At 34.9% G+C, this 20,434-nt stretch overlaps 1 protein-coding gene across 1 annotated transcript in view; it reads left to right on the forward strand.

Moving 5' to 3' along the window:
• ANOS1 (anosmin 1) overlaps positions 1 to 20,434 on the forward strand; it is a 128,212-nt gene that overhangs the window by 88,927 nt on the left and 18,851 nt on the right. The window contains exons 7-9 of the mRNA XM_062574641.1: positions 7,084 to 7,286; positions 8,851 to 8,998; positions 12,022 to 12,174. Coding sequence (XP_062430625.1) covers positions 7,084 to 7,286; positions 8,851 to 8,998; positions 12,022 to 12,174 — 504 coding nt within the window. The remainder of the gene's footprint in view (positions 1 to 7,083; positions 7,287 to 8,850; positions 8,999 to 12,021; positions 12,175 to 20,434) is intronic.

Raw genomic sequence — 20,434 nt, forward strand, 5'->3', positions numbered from 1 at the left:
AAAGGAAAACAGACTTTGGCACACCACCTTCAGAAGGTTGCTGACTGTCTGTGGTACATTTGTGTGAAGTGTAGACAGAAATTCACATTAGATCTTGCACTGTTTCAAGTCCTTGTGGAGCTAAGACCAAGAGAAGATTATATTTGTCAAACTTACCAGAAGTGTTTTTCAAAAAGATATCTTTTGATCAGGAAACATGACAGCAATTTCTAAGAGAATTTCTCACACAAGATGCTGAACTTTCACCGATTGCTCTTAAGTTATAATGAATAGCAATTTTTTTTTTTTTTTTTTTTTTTTTTTTTTATGGAGGACAAATGTGATATGTGATCTGAATCTAAAGAGGAGTATGGCACCACAGAGTTTCTGTCACTAAACATTTTAAGCTGTTATTAAGAACATTCAAAAACAGTAATACTATGATTATTTAGAGAGAGACTTTTTGTCTGTTACTACTATATCATTTATAATATTTTGTTTCTTTTTCAAATGCAAAAATATGATTTCTAAATAAAGACAAAAATAAGATTATATTTAATTCAAAGTAATGTTATGTATTCTGAGGTATGTAATTTACATTAACTTTTCCAGTACTAAATTAAACTCTTTATTATCCAAATCAGTTTAATTTCATAGTCATTATAAAAAAGACAAAAACAAGACAAAAGAGCCTTCCAGCTGTAATGACTCTACACCATTCTTCATCTCCCTGTTTTGAGTTTTCATCTATTGCAGCTGTTGATACTTCTATACTGTAAACATTTGAAGTGAAGGTTTATTTCACTGCCTCGTGTGTTCATTTATGGTATTAATATGTAAATAATAAATAATCAAAGTGACAAGCTTAGATAAATAATGTATGAAATATTCAGAGGTTCAGCAGGGATAAGCTATTTATTTATGCAATTTACTTCATTTTTAAAAATAAATGAAGGGTTTGCATGTGCCTGTCTAGCATGACCCTTCACAGGGAATGAAGTGATCTTTCATTCTGCTGAAATACTGTCCCAAAATGACAAGATGCGCAGATTAGACTATATTTGTCTCTTTGGAGCAGAGTGGCTGGAAGATGGAGTAACTACTGTGCCTAGGAGAATGGGGCTTTTCATAAATCTTCTAGCCATGGATTTTCAAATTGATTCTGTCAGCTAAAATTGATCAAGAATTTTTTGATACTTTGACCTTGATTTTCACTTTACTTTTCATTTCTTTTTAATACACTTGCTTTCCTTTTTGTCTTCTATTGAGTGAGAAGCAACAATTTGCTGCAAGAACAATAAAGCTAACAAAATAGCTGGCAGAATATTTCTGTTCCAAAAAGGTAAAAATATTTTTTCTTTTCATATGTTGGTCAGTTTTCTCCAAACTGCTTCATTTTGCCCTGTGAGAAGGAGAGAACTATTTCCTACAGTCCATCACAGTTGCAAGTAAAGCTGCCTGTGCCTTTCTTACATGAAATATACTTTGGCTAGCCTAACCCAACTGGTCAGAAACTGCTCAGCACTAGTAATACAACTTGTAGTTAACTGCAAGGGTAAGAGTTTTTAGACTACTTTCTCTAGCTTTGTTTAGTATAGGATGACAGCAAACTCTCAGTAACAGAGTCTGGCAGCTAACTAGAGCGATCAACATTAAACATCTCCATGTAATATGTTATTTTGCATGTCTGTTGTTAGATACTGTGCATTTTGCCCAGGCAAAAGGAGGCTGTAAGGCCAACATAATGAGCCCAAATCATCAGATCCTACTACCTTGGCTAAAGGTTTCTGTCTTCAACATGAAGGCAGTCACTAGCATGCAGAGTATAAATTGTCAAGCCAAAGGAAGCAGATGACATTGTTTTCACAGCACATAAGTACCGTGCTGGATGTGATTTCATGCATACATTACTGAGTGTTAGTAAAACCAGAACAGACACCTATTCCCAGCAATAAAATTCTTTCTGTTGCTCCTTTGGGACCAATGATTTTTTTATACTGTTGCACAGCTGGTTTATGTGTGCCATTTCCATCAGGCAAAACCAGTCCTTCTGCTTATGCCTTGGAACTGTTTAGTAGTTGAAACTTGTCTCTAGTGCAGCTTCAGCAGAATTTTAGAGTTGTAAGGTATAATGTTTAACAGATAGCAGTGGGTGATCCCTTTTAAGTAAATCAAAAAAAGCTTTGTGAAAAAGGTTTAATTAGAGTCAATCTTGCTCTCACTTTTACAGCTCAGAATGGGAATTCCAGGTTCTAATGTCCTTGTTTCCTTCTGTGACATATATTTCAGGTCATTTATTGTATTAGTTACAGTTGCCACATTTAAAGCCAACATGGATGCCTTTGAGAAGTATGTGATGTGATTCTTGTGTATAGCTTGCCCATACTGTTTTGTTAAGGTTGCAAAGCACTTCCAATTCTTAGTGAAAGAATTTTGCAAAATATTTCTGTCTATATTTAAAAATATGGCCATGGGAAAATGCGCATTTTGAAATAGTGATGATGTAAAGATTTTTTTTTTTTTTGTCTTTTATTAGCAGCAAGGAATCCTGCCTTTTGTGGAATGGAGTCAGAGTTTTGCTTATGATGGCTGAGTAGCTCGCAAGACAAGAATTTAAGTCCTTTGGGTATACACAATGGCTAGATACAATGCAGACAAATGCAGTACTTACTCCATGTGCTGAAACAGCAGCCTCAGTCTTGACCTAATGAAGCTATCATTCCTAGCAGTGAGAAGTGATTTACTTGTCAGGCTGCTGAGACTAGAATATTTTTCAGATTTGAGGATAACTGTCTCTGTCAATTTCTAGTATATGCGGTGACTTTATTCGTTTGAGCTGTAGTTTAAATGGCAAAAGAAAAGCTGCAACTAGCATCAGCCCTTCTGTGAACCAAAGGATTTGATTTAACATTCAGATAAATTTATATTTATAAAATTTTGAACCTTAAATTTGAAAAACTGGCAGCAATTTCCATTCTAGAAATATTAATCTATCTGAATTAGACATGTGGGCAGTCAAAGGTATCACAGATGAATGAGGAGTAACAGCAGAATGTCCCCTAGCTTTATAGTCAGCAGAATGGCAGTTTAGCTTTACAGTTGGGATAAGAAGCGTCTTATGTATATAGAAGTTCATAACCCAGTACCAGTTATGTTAGACCTTGAAGTATTTCAGCAAATAAACTGCATTCTACTTTCACTGTTTGCATAGATATAACAGAGCACCTTGTAGAAGCATGGCTGTTCAGAGATCACAGGAGCTTTGCCTCATTACTCTTTCCCTTTACTGATGAAATTAAATCTTTTCAAATCAAAGAAAACAAGACTATCTCTTTCCTTGGCTCACAAAAGTAATAGTTTTGTCAGTTGTAATAGCAATGAGCATCCTGGAAATATGTAGATAAAAAATGAATAAATTAGTGATATTGCAATACCTCAACTTTAAAGAATATGGGTAGATCTTCAGCTGATGCAAAATGATGACTAAATGGCCTCATATTTCAGGTAATCCACTCAAATTCCAGGCAGTATTTTACATCTCTATTCCCACAGTCATCTGATTTTCTGATTATATACAAAACTGTGAAATAAGTTAATTTTTATTCACCTTTGACCATCTTACTTGCTTCTAGATCATTATCTTCTCCAATTTTAATGTACTAGTTTTTAAAAAGCCCTTCTAGAAAATGTCTCCCCTTTTCATTTGTCAACTGCAGAATTCCTTTCTTTTGCCTTCTACTACTCCCTCCACCACTCTTCCTCCCGTTCAAAGGTACTTTTGCAGATGACATTTGTTAAGCTTGCAAAAGAAAGACTTAGAAGAAAAGAGGCAGTTAGGAAAATGTTTCTGCTATTGCTGGTACTGTATTATTTCACATATATATTTTCTTTAAGCAGATGTTCTTTCTTTCCTTAACTAATCCTTACCCAATGAACTGGCAGGAGAGATGGGTCATTTTTCTTTCAGATGTTGATCAGCCTGTGCAGCAGTTGTATGCTGCAAGGGCCGTCTGCTTTTAGTGAACATAGAAGAAATGCTACTGATACAGTGATGTTTTCTGTAACCTGTGCAATTATAAAAAGTACAGGGTAAAATCCTGGAGCTACAGAAGTCAGATGAAATTATCTATTGCCTTCAGTATGCATATAGTTCTTCTTCCTCACTGTTTTTGTTTCTACTTATGTCACTGGGAAAAGTGAGGATGTTTGCAGTTACCTGATAGAAATTCCTGTGAGGCTGAGAAGTTATACAAAAGCTCAGTTCTGGTCAAATACAGGAAAAATTACACACACTTGCATTCATGAGGGGCCAGAAAGAGAAGCTTTATCTCACTTGCAAAGGGATTTTGGAAGAGAAAATGCTTGGTCTTTTGCTTTTAGAGCTACAAGAAGCTGCTGAATAGAATTTTGAAATATTTTTAAACATGTAACATATTTTGCCCAGAAGAGCTATTTCTTTAACTTTTAGATTTTTTAAAAAACATTCAAAGTTTTTATAGATGCAGAATGAAGACAAATGTATTTTACGGTTAGAATTGTTTCTGCACATAGCTTGTATATCTGACCATTTCTGTAGACAGATTCTCTGAAACGCTTTAATTCTAACCCAAATACTATGTGTACATAATACATGATACGTGGTACTTCTGGGAGATGATCTGAATAATTCATCTACAGGTAATATGATCATGTTGCACTTCAGATTATAAATGTTTTATTGTCCTAAGATGTACTGCAACATAAAAAGATAACTAACATTTTAAATTAGTGAAGGTTAATGCTTAATAAGGATTTTGGTCTTCTGAATCATCATTCTGATTGTATTTATTGCATTTAAATATCATTTAATGTCTACATTTAGTAAGTAATGGAAACAGATAGTACATTGTTTTAGGCAAATATGCAAGTCATTAGTCTAAAATGAATTATGGAAATGTCTCTTATATCTATCTCCTCCAATGAAAATACCTTTTAATGTGTGTAAGGTGGAGTCTTGGGATATTTCACAAGTGATAAAATAAGTGTAAGAATAGTGCTTTTCCAAAGCTGAAAAAAAAAGCCCCAAAAGAAAAAATACTGTTTTGCAAGAAGATTAAAAAAAATGATCAAGTAAAAAGGAGTTCTCATTTTTGGGAAAAGTAAGTTGAATTTCCAGAATTCATAAAGTCATGTATGCTTTGTAACTTTCATGGCCCAAAAGTAAGGTTAAATGGCATGCGAGGAAATGGGAGCATCTATTACTATTTAACTAAATTGGCGTGTGTGAGGAAACAGGAGCATCCATTGCTATTTTTACTAAGACTTCTCTTAAATAACAGGAATAAGCTATTATTTCACATCTGCTGATCTTTAAAAAGGAAATGCTGTCTTAATATATTAATTGTGAGTGTGTCAGTTTGTATGGCCTAAGTGATGGAATTTTTCAGTGAGACGATTTGTCACAGGGATTATCTGATGAACTTAGTATGCCTGGAAAGTTCATTTAACAGCTCATTTACAATTATAAAAAGATTCAAGTGAACCATGCAGTAAATGAATGCCTGATGTCCCCTTTACACACCTCCGGTTTTATTTCTGTCAATAAGTGGTGGCTCATTTGGCTAAAAAATGAAGTGAAAATGATTCTTTTCAATTATATTGTTTTATATTAGCAACTGCTTCATAACATACCCTCATTATTATGAATTGCCTTTACTCTACTTGATAAACTTTTAAATGTTTTTTTCTGAGTTATACTATTTGTTTTTTTGTTTTGTTTTTTTTTTTTTAATTTTATAATGTTTTTTTACCACTAATGTTTGGCTACCACAGACATTTAAAAATATAAGCTTTTTGAACTCTACTTATTTCAGTAAGTCGTGAAATAAAAATATAGCCACATTCACTCTTGCTAACAGTGTCTATTATGATGATTCTAATATTAGATTGAGAATCCTGATGAAAAGTAGGAGTTACATAAAAGCAAATTTGACCTTCAAAAGCTCAGTGGCAAAATTCCTATGGATTCACGTGATTCAGAGCAAAAACACTAGGTCCACAAGGAGGACAGAGGAGGATAAAGGCTTAGTATTGGAAACTTTGATTACCAGGTGTCATTCTGCCAGTGGAGTATTCAGCCCCAAACCATGTCCTAAATATTCCTGACCATATATAAGACACTGTACAGCAAATACAGCTTTGTGTTAAGCCATCTGGGATAGCTTCTGAAAAATATAGAGAAGAAGTTATCAGTCACTTTTTGTTCAGAAATTTCTAAACTTAAGTCCTAAAAGGCTAATTGCTCTACCAGAGGAAAGATAGGGAGTGGACTCCTAAGGCTCTTAAATGGCAAAGCCGTCTTAAGATTTGGAGCATCTTGGAGCACTCCTGTGTCAACAATTAGAGGAATAATATTTCAGTATCAGTATGTTCAAAATCCACCGCCATAGGACTTAAACACTTCCCTAGAATAAAAATTGTCAAGATTTAACAATATATTATGCTCTCATAGAAATATGTATGTCTTCTTTATAACAACAACAACAACAAATAGTGGCCCAGTGACTTACTTCCATATTCTGGTTTAATTTCTTGTCAATATTAAATTCTGTGGTGGTGAATACCAAGGCAAGAATTTTCAAGAAAGAGACAACATGTAGACACACAGTTTTATCTTCTGAGAATCTCTGGCAACACCAAACAAAATATTCAAATTTTCCATTGTTTGATTCAGGAGTGATACATTGGCTCACATGCATACACAGCATGAACTTTTTACATACATTATCATTTGTAGAAAGTAGTGAATGCCAGAAATAAAACTAAGAGTCTAGTACTTCTGATAAAACTTTGTAATATTTATGCAGATACCCACAACATTCACAGAATAATCACATTCCTAAATGTATACCTATAATTTTTATTTTAGAAGAACTTGGATTTCTAGAATTTGCAAGAAGCTATTGTCACTTATGGGAATTTTTCACGTGAATTTACTTAAGTGTATTGAGTACATTTAATCCAGCTGGTGTATGACTGGTAAATACGTAAGATGAAGATGATCTTTACTTTACTGAAGATGATCTTTAATTTAGCATCTTTTTGTTGATTTGTTTTAAATTCCAGATCCATCTGCTCCACCAGCCCCATCTAATATCAGAATAGCCAATATCACTGCAAACAATGATGGAAGTGTGAATGTAATGATTGCTTGGGATCTTCCAGAAGAGCCTGATATCCCAGTGCACCACTACAAAGTCTTCTGGAGCTGGACATACAGCAAATATGTGATCCCAGCTAAAAAAAAGAGAAGGAAGATTACTGATGGGGTAAGAAAGAAAATAACAAATGAGACAGAAATATGGCAATGTATTAATTCTAGAATTTTCAATTTTTTTTCAAGAACAAAAGAAAGTGTAAGTATCAAAAATAATGTAAGTTGCAATAATTTCAACATGTGGGAAAGTGATTGTTGTAATTTTGAAGATCACTGTAGAATTTCTACACATTGTAGAAAATTTTGATATCTCAGTGCTGATACTGAACCTCATATTTCATTGAACTTGGAGAGAGAGAAGTGCTGTACTTTTTCTTCTGCAGCACATCGTGAAATTGTACAGCAACACCAATGAGAGTCAGGCTTGCCCTGTAGTCCTGTTGCTACTTCTAGTCAATGGTCCTTTGAATATTTTACCAACTCTTGGTCTAAAAACTGAAAACTTAAAAAAAACAAAAAAAAAAAAAAAAGAAAAAAAAAGAAAAAAATGCAAAGGTAGATCATTTTTTTTTAAGATCGTTGAAAATATTTTTTACCTAGTTTTTACCCGTAGAAGTAGTCTAGTCCGAATCATTCTATAATGATTTCTGTATAAGATCAACGTAGATTGCAAATATTTTAGCTACAATATTTAGAAATAAACACTGGAAATCAAGAGTTGTAATCTATGTTACAAATAGCATATACATATAGTATAGTATACATATAAACAAATAAAGATAATTGATATGAATGCTTTTGACAATCCATGAACTGTTAAATATCGCGGTACATGGTTGTCTTTTTCACTCTAGATTGACTGTCAAAGTTCAGATGAGGCAGGAAGAATCATAATAAAAGCATGGAGTAAAAACTTCTGTTTGAGATATGGGCTAGAATGGCATTTTTATGTATACCTAACAGAAATTTAGAAATGTTAGAAAACTGAGAGACCTTGTCTCCTCATTGCAGTATCATGGGATTTGCCTTAGTTTATGGATTGTTAACTGGAGAATGATAATCCTACTCATGTGTTTCTCTGCTCAGTGACAATGGAAAACTGTATTTTTTCTTTTTCTCTTTTTGTTGCATAGAAGAGAAGAATCCTTATAGATGAGATTTTTTTTTTTTTTTTTTTTTTTTGTTTGGTTGTTATTTCATTTTTTTTCAGTAGCTGAAACTAATATAGAATTGTGACCTGTGTGCTAATTAATGTATTCTAGCTGTCTTCAGACAAGTTGTTTTGCTAATATAGTCTACCCAGAATTTGAGAAATAAAGAATTAAATTTATTTGGCTAAAAATATTTTTAGCATAAGAAAAAGAAACTTCTGTATAAAAAATTAAATTTAATCTTGTCCTAAACAGTAGGTATGTGAATATACCAAGAAACTGCCAGAATTCTGTAAATGGCAGTAAGACTAGTACTTTTTAAAAAAAGCAAAGAAAAGTAGAGTCCAGAAAAATAGAGCTTTTAAAAACATCAGATTGTGCTCTGTTGAAATTTATACATGACTTTTTTTTTTATTATTTATTTCAGAAGAGTGGTCTGCCTAAGATAACAGGCCTGCTTTTAATAAGAGCCTATGTTTCGGTAATATTACAGCTGCCTTATATATATATTCCCCTCTATTATAGCCCCAAAATTATGTGGTCCTGGAGGGACTCCAACCCAACAGCAACTACAATGTGGAACTGCAGGCAGTAACACGTTGGGGTCAGATACGCCTAAAAAGTACTAAAGTTTCTCTTCATTTTAGCACAACTCAGGATACCAGGAATAATAGTGAGTAACTTCATTCGAACATATAAGTGCTTAATATTTGCTTTATCTACAATTGAATGTTTTATATAATAATTCTTCAGATTAAAAAAATCTTAAAGCTGTTTGATAACAAATTTATCTTTTCTTGGTCAAGTTGAGTAAGTTTTTGATGTTAAATTTCTTTATCTAAAACTTGGTGATCGTTTTTGTATAGTTCTTTGTCTTGAGTAAAGACAATAAAACAGGAGCATTTGCATGACTGTGGTGTTAATGTTTTTTAAAGGTACAAATACTTATTTCATGCCTCAGGGGCTGGAGTAAATCCATTCTTCTGTCTGTGTCTTACCTGGGCAGTTTTAGCTTTCCATGCTAAAGATCCTTCTTTTTCATTGTCAAGCACATTTTTACTACATTTTTGGGCCATCTTTTAAGGCAGCAGAGGGCTAAGCTTTCATCTCTTCTGTGCACTGGGTATTTGTCTCAAATCCATACCAGAATATGAACTTGAATCTCCATGGTGTGGACATAAGGCAAGTTTGGGCTTAAGCCACAGTAAAACACAATGTAAGTGAACACAAGAGTTATGCTCTTTTCATATTGACTCATCTAGACTGCACCTGTATTTGCTATCGATCAACCCCCAGAAAAGTTATCTTGTTTTCAGGACTGTGCCTGATATCAAAAAATTTTTTAAGTTAACATATTTAATTTTTCTTTCTTTCTATTAAAGTTACACAGGGGATGTAGTAAAAGTAAAACTAAACTTAATTGGAAACTGGGTGGTTAATTCTAATTCACTTGATCACTAAGTTCAACTAGAAGTGTATCATTTGTATTTACAAGAGATGTCTTCATTTTACAAAAGTATTTTTGTAAGAGTGTTTTTTTTTTTTTTTTTTTTTTTTTTTTGTCAAACACATTTTGCTAGATGAACAGGCTAAATGTGATCTCTTGATGCAGTAGATTTCCTCTTTCTTCCTTATCTTCTTGTCTCTTCTAATCAGAAAAGATCTTTCTGTGAAGTTCTGGATTTCAGTGCTAAACTTCAAAATGTCTAGTTTTTAGTCCACTCATCTAAGCTGGCATTTCTGCTAGCCCATATCATAACTTTGAGACAAAGCATGTAGCTGAGTTTACTTCTCGCAGAAGCTATTTCACAGGAGAAGACTGGTGTCTGAATTTCCCCTGAGTCTGAAGCTGGGATGTTTCCTGATATCTGGGAGAGAATCCACAGTGCCAGTATGTAGACCTAGTCAAAGTGACATTGGGCAAACTGCTAAATGTCTTTCTCTCATAGTCACATGAGAATAGCCTTATAAACTTCCCCTTTTGGGAGAAGGAGTAATTAATTAAGTGATGTTTGTCAGGCTTTGAGTTCTGACATTAGATCAGATTATCATAGTCTTTTAATATGATTTTAAAGACTTTCTGTATAGTGGAATGTATTCCTCATCTGTTTGGAGACTTCCATGGTCAGACTGCCTTTGAGAAGTAGTTCAGGAAGCACCATGCCAATTTTACTGAAGTCCCAATTCAGTCAACTGCTCAGCTCTCAGGGAAGTTAAGCCTTTTTTCTAGATAGATATTCAGATTGTCAGAATAGAGATCGGTCCATACCTCACTGAAGAAATTTAGCTCTGGAGACTTCTGTGAGCTTTTGCTCTGACTTTCAGGAATTGTATGTTCCCACACTCAGAAATATGTTGCCTTATCATATTCACGTTGCTTGTCTATTTCACTCTGGCAAATGCAGCAAGACTCTCTCTCTCTTGGTCAGTATATAGAAATATTCTAAATCAGTGTCCTAGTTATTCCAGAAGTGGAGTAGACAGAGAAAAGCATAGCACAGATGTAATAAAATTAAAATACTTTCAGTTGAGGTATATCTAATAGATTCAAGTTTGTATTTGTCTGTATTGCCTCATGATTTCCTTTTAAATAACCAACATAATGATTACCTTGAGAAAGAATTTGTATGTGATTAGTTTTTCTTTCATTTGAAAGAAGCAAAAATATATCAAGGAAAGGATTAAAAAAGTAAAATATGTCCAAAAAGTAATTAGAGTTTTAGTTAAAGCTATGTGTTAGGGCAAAACATTCAAATTTACATATTTCTCATGTTAACTGTTGAAAACTGAGTCGTTCCTTCTTTCTCTCAAGTAGATATTTGATAATTTACCACTTCCTAATTAGGAGAATCTTTACTTTTCATTTAGGTACAGTATTCAATTAAATACAGCTTTTTGTTCATCTCATGCAAATACTGTTCTCTGAATTGGAACTGATGCATGTGCAAGTGTGCAGTGAACCTGCACCACTTCTTTGAAACTGAAAATGTCTTGGAACACTAAACTATTTTAAATACTCACACCTCTTCTAAATGTTCTTAAGTCATTGCCAGGTGAAATGTATGAGGGAAGAAATCTGTTTACTATTCCTTGTTGAAAGTTAGGCACATATACTAAGGGAATCACTCAAACTTCTCTCTGCTCTTATAATGCTTTTTTAAGTATTCACTGTTCACTATTCGAAACAGGGCAGTGGTCTAGAAAGATCTTTAATCTGACCAGAATGTTCTTACATAGTATAGCAAAGGCATTCTATATAGCAGATATTTATTTTGATGTAATAATCACACATTACACTCTGTAGGTTACACTCAATCTGTCCTTTGTTTTGTGTATATTCAAATATTGTGTGAACATCAAGAGCATTATTAAAAATTCAAAGTGTTAATCATTCTTGCTCCAGGGGTTATAAATACGCTACCTTTATTTATGACGCTTTTGAAAATTTACAAACCATTTTCTCCATTAAAATAAATCTGTCTTTTTCTCTCTAATATATCTTTATTTGACCAAATTTCAAACAAATGATTCATCTATTATGTCTGTTCTTTATGCCAATTTCTTTCAGGTGAGATGTTGAAATAAAAGTTTTAATTAGAGGCAGTATTTATTTTCTGACTGTCAGCAGCCCTAGCACATTCATTAGGTTATGCTGTGCTAAAATAATTAATTTCCTGATTGTTTTGTGTTTTGCAGAAGAGCAGATCTCTTCTGTTGTGAAACCCCAGAAAGGACTGGTAGATCCTTTCCCAACCTTTCAAAGAAGAAAAACCACTCGTTTTCTTAAAGTTGGAACTCCCTTCTATCAGGACAATCAACTTCAAGTCAAAGTCTACTGGAAGAAAACAGGTTTGTGGCATTTTTTCACTACTTTTTTTCTAAGGATGAACTGTCACAAGCTGTCTCAGAGTTGGAGAACATTGCTAAGATATATTGAACTCGTCCAGTCATTCCTACCAAAGTCAAATCCTTCACCTATCCTTCCAGCCCTTCACCTTCCCGTTCAAGTGAAGCATTGCCTCTTCTTTTTCTGTTATGTGTGTGTAAATATCTGACAGAATGAAGTAATGTGAATCAGCTGTCCAAAAATTATAGTCAGCCATTTTGGCATACTGAATCTTCCTAAAGTTGAGATGATTTAATTCAAAGGGTACGGCTTCTGTAAAGTTTTGAACAGGGAACCAGAGCTTGGCCTTATGTTCTATAGAACTCTTGTGGATATGAATGTTCTTTCACTGGCATGGGTCAGAAGGTGTCAAGCACATACTATTCACGTGTAGTGCCTCTCCTGATGCCACTGGGGCATGTCAAATTTGGTGAGTTGAGAAAAAAATCAGGAAATGAGTGTATATTGACTTTATGCAATGGTGTCACAAAATGTAAACTCTAGCCTATACCCCAGCATTTAGAGCAGTACAAACTCAGGTTAGGCCCAACATGGGATTTACGTCAAACTTTAAAACGTCACCCTGAAGGCAGATCTGGATGAGTAATTTGCCACAATCATTGGAAAAATATTTATTTTAGGGTAGTTTTCTGCTAGGCTGCAGCCTTCTGTTTTGCAGAAAGTCTATTGGCAGCAATGATTTTGTGTTTTAATCTTCCAAAATAAGGGAGAATGCCATAAATTTTAAGTACTTCATGAGGTTTAGAAGTCAGAGAGAGATTTTCCTTTCTTGCCCTCAAGGAGCAAATACGTTCTTATACATTTTTCCAGCTTTGCAGTACAGCTTCATATTCTAATATTTGAAAAGATACTAGCAGTGTTAGTGCTTTAAACTGGAGCCATCTACATGTGTAAAGGTAACACGTGTATAAAATCTATTCAATTTTTGTGTTTGAAATACAGTACTACAGAATGGAAAATCACCTATTCCTCTAGAATCTTTCAAAGGATTTTAGAAATGCTTGAGTTCTTTTGGGCTTAGGTGTATGCAGCACCAATCTGATTGGGGGAAGGTTATGTTATGTAAAATGAGAGTCGTCATACTAGAGAGCGTGGATGTGTATCCTTCGCTTTTCTTTAAAAGTGTCTGCATGTTTAAGTTGCCCCTTTTCTAGCCCTGCCATATCAAAACTCTTTTGAATCAAAGCTTTGCTTTAGCCCTACCACACACACACTGAATATTTGTCTCTAATCTTGGCTATGCCATTTTTTTTCCCCTAGCCTTCCACATTACATTTCATTTTTGCTTTACTTCATGGAAAGCTGAGATAGTTCAAAGTTTAAATGAAAGCTGGGACATTTTTAATCATGAATTTTGTACTGAATAATATAGTTTAAATTATCCAAAGTGAGATGGATGTATTCTGAGCTTGAGATTGATCTCACTGATCTTTAGCCATCTGTAAGTAAGGTATCTAGTCTAAACTAGTTGTCCAAGCTCCTTTTATAGTCAAAAAAAAAAAGAAGCAGGTGGTTTCAGAAGCAGTTTATCCCACAGAGCAGGTGAATCATGAACCTAGATGATTAGCTCAGACTAGATACCTCGTTTGTAGAAGACTTAGAGATGTCCAGCATCTTTCTGTGAGCTGAAGTTCACTTCTGAACAGTTTGAACTCAAAAATGTAAGGGGCAGGATTTACAAATGGGGAGATTTTGATGTTTTCCAAAGTTGCAAGGCAAGGTCTAGAGGTAGGAATCAGCCCAATGGTACAATTGATCCAGCCTCAGCCCTTTTCCTGCCAACCTGTTCCCAAAGAGAGATCATGAAGGTCATGTATCATATGACCAGCACCTCTAGTGAAGTTCACCTTACTTGTAGTGTAGTTGTCCAAGTCATTGTTATGGAGTCAGAGTGGAGATGGAGTCATTATGACCTTGGAGTTTGGAGAGGTATTCATTTTGCTCCAAAGGAGATACCTTGAACTGTCTGTCTCCCTTCTCCCCCTTGAAAATATCTGTGGTCTGAATGACAGTTTCTGCAATAACTCAGCAGGAGCCATTGCCTCATGTGGAGATGAAATACAGCCTGCTCCTGAGAAGCTAGCAGTTTGTATAAGCTCTTACAGGAGCTCGCAGGCTATGTAGTGCATGGACCAGGTATTGACTGTACGTTTACTAGTAACAATTTACTGCAGAGCAAGTTTCTTTGAGTGCTTGTAGGAACGCAGCAGGAGAAACAGATTGGCTGTATCTTGCCTTTATGAAAGACAGCAGTTACTGGCGCCAACTGAGTTTGGAACTGTAGCCACACTTATTTCCCCTGTATCAAATAGTGTTTAGGGATTTGTAGGAGGTATAAGAGAGCAGCAGCTATAATAGGAGATACTGAGAAAGAATTCACCTCAGCCTACTTTATGACGTGATCTAGGTTATTTTCATTGCAGATAGGCAATCAAAGTTCAAATGCTTCTGCATGCAGAACTGACCTCTCTACCTTCTACATGGTAGATGAAAACAAGAGTCGCTGTTGATTGCTCTAATGTTCTTGTTATTTTATAGTTTGCAATTGAAACAACACAGCAGGAATGCAGCCATTCTGTAGTCCCAAACAGAATGTATGGCTTTAAAACAAATAACAGTTATGAAAGTATCATGAAACCATGTGAAATAAGTATATTGTTAACGTTCAGAATTCGCATGACATACAAAGAAACGCTAGTCTCAAGCTTGAAGGTGTTGGACATCTTAAGTACAGTTTCAATTGGTTGTGATAATCTTTGCTTTGTCAGATTCTGTTTTGAAGTTTTTCTGTACTTTTTGCAATAGTATTCATAGTTCTCTGGAGATGGCTGCATGTTAGTGGTGATGAAATAATTATTGTATAAAGATTTTGAGGGTATTTCAAAATGAGAACTTTTAAACTAGTATGAGATGCTGACATAGAATGTCTTTTAGATGTAACGAATACTTCAACAACTACTAAGACAGAAATTTTTCGCTTTATAAGAATAATGTTATTAATTTTCTGTAGGTATAGCCACTTCTTTTTTTTTTTTTTTTTTTTTTTTTTTTTTTTTTGTTGTATGCCTGAACTCAGTAATCTTGTCATTCTACTTAGACTTGGGAAGATTTTTCTTTTTGGAATTCTGTCTAGAACCAAGATGACTACATAGAAGAGTTTTGCATTGCCTCCTAATACTGTAGAATCAAAACACATCACTAATTACAGAAACAAAAAGAAGGAAAAACCTATGTGGATTTCAGGCAGTCTCTGTTACCATTTAAGAGACAAACATGTTTTTAAGGTTGTTTTAGATGATTTATTTATTTTAATTGGTTCGTTTGATAGCTTAGAAACTGTTTTGCTTTTGAATTTGAGTCATTTTAATTTGCCTAGAAAGGGTAAAATAGAATAGAATCATAGAACAATTGGGGTTGGAAGAGACCTCTGGAGGTCATCTGGTCCAGCGATCTGCTCAAAGTAGAACTAACTTTGAAGTTAAATCAAAGGCTCTATCTTGAAGGCTCTATAATAGACATTGGTATTTTTTGTGAGTGACAAGGATTTTTTCCTTAACCTTATGAACACCAGGCTGCAAAGGCCAACAAACAGTTTACTGCAGTGGTTTGTAAGGTTTTTGGGGGCATGATGATGTTTCTTGACATTCAAAGATGCCTCTTCCATTACTACAAACAAGTTGTATTCCTCGGTGTCATTTGCAGATGTGCCTCTAGGAAGTCAGTGAAAGGAAACAATGATGACATCAAGGTTAAAGTTCTTGTTTTTGTATCCCTCTGAATAGAATTCATCAGACTTATCCTGTGCAACAACTGAAGTAGAGGGAATGTTGCAACTGTTACTGAACTGGCTTTATTATATGCCACAGGAATGATTGCTTACCATTACTTAAACTGAATGCAGTGTTTAAAATCTAAATAAATGGACGGATGATGAACCTGTTTCCATGTATACAGGCCCTAATGTGCTACAGTATGCCAGCAGAAAAGACTTATTTAGGCCAGTTCTTCAAGTGCTGTTTCGTATGTCCCATTAGCTTCAGAAAGCATGAGGCATGAATGGAATGTAGGATCTGGACTTCACATTAAAATAAATCTTTCTGAAACAATCTTTCAGTATGAGTGCCTCCGTATGATGGCATTAATTTCATCACTTCAAGATGTATGTTAGCAAGATTCTAACACCATACTTCAGGCAGTACAAGGTGCTTAGAAAATGCACAGAATTTTGCTAGACAGAGTTATCACAAAAGCATATTGTAATCATATGAATACAATGGCTTCTTGTCTAAAAGAAGAAAATGTCTTTCACTTACTGCTTCTGATTTAGGCTTGGGATTAGAGAAACACAGTGCATTCCTTAAACAGCATGAATTCCACTTTTGTCAATGAAAAGAACTTGCTTGTAGCCAGATTTTTTGGCCATCTTGACTGTGTGAAATTAGAAATTGTGCTATTCATGGCAAGTAGTGGAACCAATTTAAACAAATCAGTTTTAACTCCGTGGTGCTGGAGTCTTGGACTACCATCCATAACCAAACCTTCTAGTTAGAAGGATTAGGGATTTATGACAACTGAGATCCTAGGTATCTTATGCGGTAATCAAGACACAAGCTATGAAAATAAGAGGAAAAAAACTTACTTTTCCTCTGTTCCATAACGGTTTGGCAACTAGAGAGCTGAGGTTTTGCACTTCAGTTGAGAAGCTGTCAAATTGCTCCAGTTTGGATCTTCAGGATCTGAAAATAAGATATTTCTCATAAATTGAAGGTAAAAAGAAACTTTATTCTGTATGAAGTCACTGCAGCAATTCTCATCACTTGATGCAATAGTCTCATACATGAAAATATTAGAATGTAATTTGATGTGATGATTTCATTCTAATGCAAAATGCCACAATAATATTTTTCTAATCCATTACTTTTTCTCCCCTACCATTTTCTCAGTACCTGTTATCTGAGTATAATGTAACTATCCTTGCTCAGGTAAAATTCTATTTTCCTTCAGCTCAGCTGGGAGAGCGTTAGACTGTAGATCTAAAGGTCCCTGGTTCAAGCCTAGGTTTCAGCAAGGGGGGTCCTTGTTGCTGGAACCATGTCTAACATGCTCTAGGTGACCCCGTTTGAGCAGGGGGGTTGGACTAGATGATCTCCAGAGGTCCCTTCCAACCTCAACCATTCTGTGATTCTATGATTCACTTTCCCTTGAATGAAGACTGAATATTTACCTCATTTTAAACACTTAAAGTACTTGTAGGTATTTTAAATCAATATATCTGCTTATTGATTTTTGCTTAAAAAGTCAAATATTTAAAATGCATTAAGGCTTAGTTTCAGGTTTCTCTTTTTCTTTTCTTTTTTCTTTTTTCCTTTCTTTTTCTCTCTTTTTTTTTTTTTTTTTTTTTTTTTTTTTTGCCTTTGCAATTACCAGAAATGCAAAGAAAAGAACACTTAAAACAGGGTGAGGCAAAGACTCCTCCATTGTCTGATAAATCAACCGAACAAGAATCACGAATTAAATTACAGGGAAGGATTAAATGGAAGGCAAGGCAAAGCAAACAGAAAGCTGCCACAAATGCTTTTAAAACCAGATCTTAGGAAAACAAAATTAACTTTCACTGAGTTCAGGGAGATAAATGAGGTGACTGTATGTGCTGACTCTTTATTTGCAATAAGGTATTTCAAATGACAGGTTTTAAAAATGATTGAAAGCTTTCCTAGTGTTGTCCTATGGTCCCTTCTCAAGCAACTACAGCCATTGAGGTTAGTGAAACTCCTCAGTGAAACCATTCAATGATAGTAAGAGTTTCTAGCTGTACCATTTGTTATTGTAGAGAGTTCAGTAGTAATTGCTTAACGTCAAGGAATTATTTAATTTGGTACTAATTATTGTGCTAGGCAGATCAATGTTTGAGCAGCTGGCCATTTTCTAATTATAGATCTTTAAGCAGTAAAGTATTTGTAGTTGAAGGTATCACTGTGGTGATGGTCTTTTGATAGGAAGAGCTCAATGTTAATTATAGCAAAATTTACAGAAATATTTTCCCTCATACTTCCATGTGAATACAGAGACATTGGCTCAGTAGGGTTGATTGCATGGGCATGCATAATGTTCACTTGTATTTAGAGATTTAGTAGTAAAGCTGGCCCTGAGGTCAGGAATCTTTGATTAGGTCAACTGTCAAGAAATTTACCAGGAGACATTGCATAGTTTACTTTTCCGTATGTGCTATAGCTGACTTTCAGATGCCTGGATATGAGGCAAAATAATGCAATTAGTAGAACAGATAGAATCGTAGAATCGGTAAGTTTGGAATGGACCTCTGGAGATCATCTAGTCCAAGCTCCTGCTATAAAGTGCATCTTTTCAAATACTATGCAATTTATTTTGGGAGGAAATAATAAAGATTTAAAATTTTCCAGAGGGTCAACCTAGTGAGTGGAATACAATCTTCTCTGCTGCAAATGAGACAATATAGAAGAGTCTCTTCAAGGTCAAAGTTTACTGTATTTCTTTACGTTTCTGCAGGCACAATAGAAAACCACCGACTCTTGCCTTTCACATGCTTGCTTCCAAACCTCCTGTGTGAGTAGTTGAGTTGAGGTCTCTCTTGCTGTGAGAGACTTGGGAGCAAATCTCTCCAGTGGTTAGTCCCAGGAATGTATTTGGAACAGATTTCCACCAGGAAATCAAATGTCAGAAGCCAAATCAGAGTTACACGTTGTGATCTCAAAACTAAGGCAGCTCAAAAGACTGATTTTGCTTAGCAGATGTCTGTGCATGTCTGCTGAAGGCAAACTGTGGCTATATTGGATTGATTTGATCCAGTGCTCTGGTCTACTAGTTCTTATACCTTGTGTGGTTGATTCACATATGGCTTAATTTTAAAATTTACATGTAGGCTGTTCTCAAACCCTCGATATGGTTTGAATCGTACTCCAGAATACCGTTAGTAATTGTGAAGGTGTATTTAACTTGACTCAGACAGGGACTTCACATGTTTTTAAAAGAGGTCTTCTGTATTATTCCTAAGCTTAGGAATAAGTTCCTAAATTTGGTTTGAATACAAGTTTGAACTTAATTGTCATTGAACTTATGTTAAAAGATCAAATAGAATTTTAAGTGCAAATTGTAAACTTGATCTATGAGTGCAATCCGAAGATGGACCATCATTATGTGGGATGAGCACCTGCAATAGGAGTGCAGACAGACATTGAATATCACATTCGGGAATTATTTACCAAGAGAAAACTCGTTATTCAAGACCTTGAAAAAAATTCATTGGCCAAGTAGTGGCCAATTTTGTTGTCTGATTTTTGACTCTCCAGAAAAATAGTTTTTTGAAAAACAGCATCTTTATGTGACATCAGTAATAACATCTGTGTCTTCCCAGTACATGATTTTCTATTTTTTTCTTATTATCTCTTGACCTTTTACCACAGTCTGAGGTGAATTATTTTAACAACAATTACAGTATATTAAAAAAAAAGTTTGGCTAAGGTTGTCAGTAGTCACATCTTTTGTTAGGCTGTCTGATAACTGATGAATAAAATGGCAAGCTTTTTACCATCCAGTTCTTCTCCCCTTTGATACCTGAGTGTTCCCTTAGCCTACATAAGTTCTGATGTAAAATATTTAGCTTACAGTTTAGTTTACTAGAGAAGGTTAAGCTGTCAGCAATATGTCATCGTGCTTATGGTGAAGGTCATTTAAACTAACAAATGTCATCTTGCTAATTGAGTAGATTTTTCTCCACGTGCCAGCTCTTTCTTTTTAACCTATATTGTTTAATTAGCTTAGTTGATTAAGTGGCCATAAAACAAATTGCATAAACACCACAGACTTGGAAGGAAACTGGAGCATTTGAAGGAATAGCTAGAGTTGGATGGAGTGACATCAAAAAGGGTGTGAATGTCACAGGTATGCAGGTGATGGATAATGAGTTTTAAGCACCGGTTACTTTTGACGCTTTTGATATACTGAACATAAAAATATGTGGGGTGATTTGGACCAAACATTCATCCCACTAGGTAGTCTAATCTTGACAGTGGCCAGAAGCAAATCCCAAGGGGTATAAGAACAGGGCAAGTAAATAATAAAACTTCTACAGATTATTCTGTCAGCTTCAGACAACTTGTAGCTCATGGAATTTGCTGAGCCCAGTGTGGTCTCATTGTATTTAATTATCCTCGATGATTTTTTTTT

Source organism: Rhea pennata, chromosome 1, assembly GCF_028389875.1.
Source record: "Rhea pennata isolate bPtePen1 chromosome 1, bPtePen1.pri, whole genome shotgun sequence".
In the NCBI taxonomy this organism is placed as follows: Eukaryota; Metazoa; Chordata; class Aves; order Rheiformes; family Rheidae; genus Rhea; species Rhea pennata.